We start from the raw sequence: 6757 nt of genomic DNA, 5'->3' as shown, positions 1-6757 counted from the left end.
GTATAAACCACTGTATGAGTTGCTGGCACCAGCATTCTGCATACAATCGCCTGATTATCAAAATAAATCTCTATGGTGTGAGGCTTTTTGCACCTTGCGATGTGGTGGGCAACTTTGTAAGAGGCTAACAGGCTTCTTTGTTTACTGATGCCGCGCTGACAAAATGACCGGCTTGTTGGCCATACTCATGGAGTTTACCATGAAACAACTCCAGTGCCTTACTGACATAACGGGTGTATGGTCTCCAGGTGTATGGTGTATGGTCTCCAGGTGTATGGTCTCCAGGTGTATGGTGTATGGTCTCCAGGTGTATGGTCTCCAGGTGTATGGTGTATGGTCTCCAGGTGTATGGTCTCCAGGTGTATGGTGTATGGTCTCCAGGTGTATGGTCTCCAGGTGTATGGTGTATGGTCTCCAGGTGTATGGTCTCCAGGTGTATGGTGTATGGTCTCCAGGTGTGTGGTGTATGGTCTCCAGGTGTATGGTGTATGGTCTCCAGGTGTATGGTGTATGGTCTCCAGGTGTATGGTGTATGGTCTCCAGGTGTCGTCTTCATTTATTTGGTTTCATGCTCCGCTGCCAGAGTTTTTAGGCATAAAACACAAACGGGTGTTTCCTGGTTTCCGACGTGTTCACGGTAAACCCAAGGGCGACGTAGCATCGTCATATCTCCTGCTCTTACTAGCTTTATGTTTACTCTCACCTGTTTTCTTTTCCTCTGACGCCTCATCCTTTCTTCTTTTCACTCCTGTCAGAAACTTCTCCACCTCCTCCTCCTCCTCCTCCGCCAGCTCTGTACACCGGTGTTCATGTGTAGTACTTCTTCTTCTCTACTGGTTGAACAGGCAGCCTGTTGATTAGTTTGAGCACTGCTGCCACCTAGTGGCTGGAGGCCCTTATTTTATCCTTCAAGCATGAATAAAGACACTAATACTGAACGTCGCGCCCGCCTCGCGCCCCCCCTGACACCCCACCACGCCCCCCCAGGGGGGCGCGCCCCACCATTTGAGAAGCACTGGCGTAGCGTAACGATCCATAACGTAATCAACCATAACATTCCATAACGTAACGATCCATAACGTAATGAACCACAACATTCCATGGCGTAGCGTAACGATCCATAACGTAATGAACCATAACGGTCCATGACATAACCTAACAATCCATAACGTTCCATAACGTAATGATCCATAACGCAATGTAATGAACCGTAACATTCCATGACATAACGTAACAATCCATAACGTTCCATAGTGTAATGGTAGGTGTGAACTCTCCTTTTGAAGTGAGGACTAATGAGCACATTTCATCTGCTGCAGGCTTTTTCTCTACAACATGAAACACCAGAAAGAACCTCCCGGACCTTCAGATTCTCTATGACACCGTCAGCGTGGCGCCCTCTGCTGGCCGACACCTGCAGGGGGGCGGAGCCACGGTGCAGAGTGCAGGTAATGGTCTGACATGTTCACATCCTGATCCTTTCCTTCCCGTCCCTGTGCTGCTGGAACCAACAGGCTGGGTCTTTATATATTCTGATTGGTGGGGGGACGGTGCAGTGTCCCTCTGTCCACCACAATGTCCCTCTGTCCACCACAATGTCCCTCTGTCCACCACAATGTCCCTCTGTCCACCAGGGGAAGGACATTTTCTGTGCAGATGTAACCCTATCTGCAGATGGATAGATAGATAGATAGATAAATAGATAGATAGATAGATAGATAGATAGAGAGAGAGAGAGAGAGATAGATGATAGAGAGATAGATAGATGATAGACAGATAGATGATAGCTAGATAGATAGATAGATAGATAGATGATAGATAGATAGATAGATGATAGATAGATAGATGATAGATAGATAGATAGATGATAGAGATAGATAGATAGATAGATAGATGATAGATAGATAGATGATAGATAGATATATGATAGATAGATAGATAGATAGATGATAGAGATAGATAGATGATAGATAGATAGATAGATAGATATATGATAGATAGATAGATAGATAGATAGATAGATAGATAGATAGATAGATAGATAGATAGATAGATAGACAGATAGATAGATAGATAGATAGATATATGATAGATAGATAGATAGATAGATAGATATATGATAGATAGATAGATAGATAGATAGATAGATAGATAGACAGATAGATAGATAGATATATGATAGATAGATAGCTAGATAGATAGACAGATGATAGATAGATAGATAGATAGATAGATAGATAGATAGACAGATAGATAGATAGATAGATAGATAGATATATGATAGATAGATAGATAGATAGATATATGATAGATAGATAGATAGATAGATAGACAGATGATAGATAGATAGATAGATAGATAGATAGATAGATAGACAGATGATAGATAGATAGATAGATAGATAAATTGACAACTGGCTGTTGTACCGGGGAACAAAGTAAAGAAAGTCTAATATTGAGTAGAGCGACATCTTGTGGCCAAATGGAAAATCCAAAGTCATTAAAGTCAATCTTTTTTAATCAAAATATTAATTTTATTATCAAAATCCATAAAAATAAACAATATAAAGTGGCGACAAAGAGCTTCAGAGCAGAGCAGACTTAACAAACCAACAGAAGCAACAAAAAAAAAAAAAAAAAAAAAAAATTTAAAATAACATTTAATAACCTGAAAGGTAAATGATCCTGATTCTCTCAAAACAGAGAACATGTAGGTCCAGTGAGTGAAGAAGGTATTTTCAAAAGATGTGGCAGGGTGAGAGCAACATCTCATCACATCCAGTCCACCTCACAGGCTGGCGGCTTTTCTCTCTTTCATGTTTTCATATTCATTGTGTCATGCTGGTGGAACCGGTGGTGGAACCGGTGGTGGAACCGGTGGGATCCCTCATCACCAGTCGGTCCTACGGTACTCAGACACTTCCTCTTACTGCATTAATGACTTGTGTTTCTGCGCAACCTGCTCAGGGACGTGAATCCTTTTGGCGAAAAGCAGCAAATCAGAGTAGAAAGTTCATGTTGTCAAAGTGTCCGACTGCAGCTCAGAGCAGCCGTGGGTTCTCAACATGGCCGCCCTGCGTTCTGCTCACGAAATGTCCGGCGGGCCGGCGCTTCCTGTCCGTCGTCGGCCCTGCTAGCCCAGCCTGCTAGCCCAGCCTGCTAGCCCAGCCGCGTGCTCCGCCGGGACAGCCGGGTGCAGCTAGCACAGCAGAAGCTGGAGTAGTAGGGGTTGGAGCAAAGGCGAGCGTAAACGATCAGCTTGCAGTTGGCGAGTTCCGACTGATCCACACATTCTGGCGGGAGGTGAACGTCTGCGGGTGAGAGGAAACTTTTAAACCGACGGAAACCCAAACCGTGGCAGAGAGAAACCATCCTGCAGGTCTGAGGTGGGCTACAAGCTTTCACACTGAAGGTCTTCAGTCCTCAGGCAAACACTCCGTCGTGGCTTTTTATTTCTCGGGCAGACGACAGAAACACGATTCAACTGGTTGGTCGTCTTTTTGGCCTTTTACAGAGCAAGTCATGGCAAACAATGAAATAATCTGCAAATCAGGAAATAAAACCGATAGGTATAACTGTTCAACCAGACATTGAGCAATAGCTTATAATATTGATTGTAATGTAAAGACCTTGTTTTGATCTCATCATGAAAATACCACGGGGCTTTATGGAAATACTGATCTGAAGAAATCTGTGTGTGTGTGTCTACAGTGTGTCTACAGTGTGAGTGTGTGTCTACAGTGTGAGTGTCTACAGTGTGTGTGTCTACAGTGTGTGGGTCTACAGTGTGTGGGTCTACAGTGTGTGGGTCTACAGTGTGTGTGTCTACAGTGTGTGGGTCTACAGTGTGTGGGTCTACAGTGTGTGTGTGTCTACAGTGTGTGAGTCTACAGTGTGAGTGTCTCCAGTGTGAGTCTACAGTGTGAGTGTCTCCAGTGTGAGTCTACAGTGTGAGTGTCTCCAGTGTGAGTCTACAGTGTGAGTGTCTACAGTGTGAGTGTCTACAGTGTGAGTGTCTACAGTGTGAGTCTACAGTGTGAGTGTCTACAGTGTGAGTGTCTACAGTGTGAGTGTCTCCAGTGTGAGTCTACAGTGTGAGTGTCTACAGTGTGAGTGTCTACAGTGTGAGTCTACAGTGTGAGTGTCTACAGTGTGAGTGTCTCCAGTGTGAGTCTACAGTGTGAGTGTCTACAGTGTGAGTGTCTACAGTGTGAGTGTCTCCAGTGTGAGTCTACAGTGTGAGTGTCTCCAGTGTGAGTCTACAGTGTGAGTGTCTACAGTGTGAGTGTCTACAGTGTGAGTCTACAGTGTGAGTGTCTACAGTGTGAGTGTCTACAGTGTGAGTCTACAGTGTGAGTGTCTACAGTGTGAGTGTCTACAGTGTGAGTCTACAGTGTGAGTGTCTACAGTGTGAGTGTCTACAGTGTGAGTGTCTCCAGTGTGAGTCTACAGTGTGAGTGTCTACAGTGTGAGTGTCTACAGTGTGAGTCTACAGTGTGAGTGTCTACAGTGTGAGTGTCTACAGTGTGAGTGTCTCCAGTGTGAGTCTACAGTGTGAGTGTCTACAGTGTGAGTGTCTACAGTGTGAGTGTCTCCAGTGTGAGTCTACAGTGTGAGTGTCTACAGTGTGAGTGTCTCCAGTGTGAGTCTACAGTGTGAGTGTCTACAGTGTGAGTGTCTACAGTGTGAGTCTACAGTGTGAGTGTCTACAGTGTGAGTGTCTACAGTGTGAGTCTACAGTGTGAGTGTCTACAGTGTGAGTGTCTACAGTGTGAGTGTCTCCAGTGTGAGTCTACAGTGTGAGTGTCTACAGTGTGAGTGTCTACAGTGTGAGTCTACAGTGTGAGTGTCTACAGTGTGAGTGTCTACAGTGTGAGTCTACAGTGTGAGTGTCTACAGTGTGAGTGTCTACAGTACAGAGTGATTGTGCTTCTTGAGTCGACCAACACGTGAACCAAAAGTAAAGTTCCACTCCGACGGTGAGATTCCAGTGAGACGAGCTGCGTTCAGACTCTACAGGTTGAGACGAGGTTCTCACCGTCTCGAGGCTCTTTGATGACCTTGACTTCAGCCGTGGCGCTGACGGAGTAGATCCCAGTGTAGGCGTTACAGGTGTAGGTGCCCTCGTCTGAAGGTTTGACGTTGTTTATGATCAGGCTGCCGTCCGGCGACGTCAGGACATTACGGCCATCTGGACGGACCAGGACGCCATTTCTGACGTTAAAGACACAAGAAACAGGCCTGCTGCTTCACTGGTTCCTCTGTTACAACCAAACACCTGAGGAAATACGTTACAACCAAACACCTGAGGAAATACGTTACAACCAAACACCTGAGGAAATACGCCTCTGGACTTTATAATCTGGTTTTGATAGAAAAGTCCTCGTGTTGACACTTTCAGCCATTAAAGTCAGGGTTTGGGTTTAGGGTAGGGTTCAAGGTGTAGGGTCGGGTTTGATGTTTGGAGTTTAGGTTTAGGGTAGGGTTTGAAGTTCAGAGTTTAGGTTCAGGGTAGGGTTTAAGGTTTAGGGTAGGGTTTAAGTTTTAGGGTAGGGTTTAAGGTTTAGGGTTTAGGGTTTAGCTACAACATCTCTACATTTCACTGACTAATGAATAACGACCTCGAGCGTTGTTTTGAGGATTTAGGGTTTCTGTTTCTAGGTGTGAGTATTTGGAGGGGTTACTTTTCCAGCACTACAGTAATCCTACATTTCCCACCTGGCGTCACTGACTACAACCTCCATGTTAGCATCAGGGTGAGAAACTCCACCAGTGACGTGAAGTTGCCCCACCGTCCTGCTTCCCTCACATCTAGACTGTGGAATGAAGTAACTATCCCAGTACTTTAGTTCCTGGTTACCTGGACCAGCCGATGTTGACGTTGTCTCCTGACACCACACAGGGCAGCAGAGCCGTGCTGCCTTCAGACACCTGGATGTTATTGGGCGCTCTGGTGATCTTCAGATCCGCTGGACGGGGAAACCAGAGAATCGTCAAATGGTCAGACCAGGTCGGAACTCAGAGGCACTTTTAATGGAACCACAATGGGAGAACAGCAGAGAGTAATATTTTTATCGACAACGACCTAAAGTTAGCTGGGATGTTTCAGACAACCTAACAGTAACTAAGTTGACAAGTTGCACAGCCTGATTTGTGGTGTAAAATCATCTTGTGCCACCAGGTGGGGCAGTGGCTCACTTCACCGATCCTCCTGCATTCAGTGCAAAACAGTGAAGCAGCAGACACGGTTGGGAAAACAAATGTTGTAATCCAGAATCATTATCTTTAGTTTTCTGTATTTCTGTTTTCCCTCGCGGTTTGTTTTTCCCTCTTCTTCTTCTTCTTCGTTAGCTATGAGGCACTGCCGGAATCCGAAGCAGCCAATCAGAGTTCAATGCCTGCCCTGACAACCGTGTCTGTCACATTTCAGTTTTGCACATTTTGAGCTGGCGCACAGCAGAACTTGAGCGGAGGTGGAGAGATTTGAGCGAGTAAGAGAGGCAGGTTAAGCGCAGTGGCGAGAAACCGAGCGCAGAAATGATTTGTCTTTGCGCAATTTAAATATTTCCTCAAAATGCTATTAGTGCACTTGCACAATTCATTTTTTTGCGCTCCAATTTTCCCATCGCTCGCCCAGAATTCTGGCACAAATATAACCCCATAGACGGGAGTTTGAACGGAAGACGAGCAACGTCGCCCACTGAGCCAGACCTGCTCCTGCAGGATGAGAAGGAAAGAGAAAGAGGCGGGACGAACCC

General features: G+C 45.5%; 1 protein-coding gene across 1 annotated transcript in view; it reads right to left on the bottom strand.

Moving 5' to 3' along the window:
- Nucleotides 1-3158: 3158 nt before the first annotated feature.
- Nucleotides 3159-6757, bottom strand: part of LOC308142607 (papilin-like) — a gene marked incomplete at both ends in the record, with an annotated part of 47384 nt that continues 43785 nt past the window's right edge. The window contains 3 exon segments of the mRNA XM_080513107.1: nt 3159-3310; nt 5038-5213; nt 5860-5968. Coding sequence (XP_080369233.1) covers nt 3159-3310; nt 5038-5213; nt 5860-5968 — 437 coding nt within the window.

Source organism: Blennius ocellaris (assembly GCF_963422515.1).
Source record: "Blennius ocellaris genome assembly, chromosome: 17".
Lineage (NCBI taxonomy): Eukaryota > Metazoa > Chordata > Actinopteri > Blenniiformes > Blenniidae > Blennius > Blennius ocellaris.
This window is presented reverse-complemented; position numbering and strand designations above follow the sequence as displayed.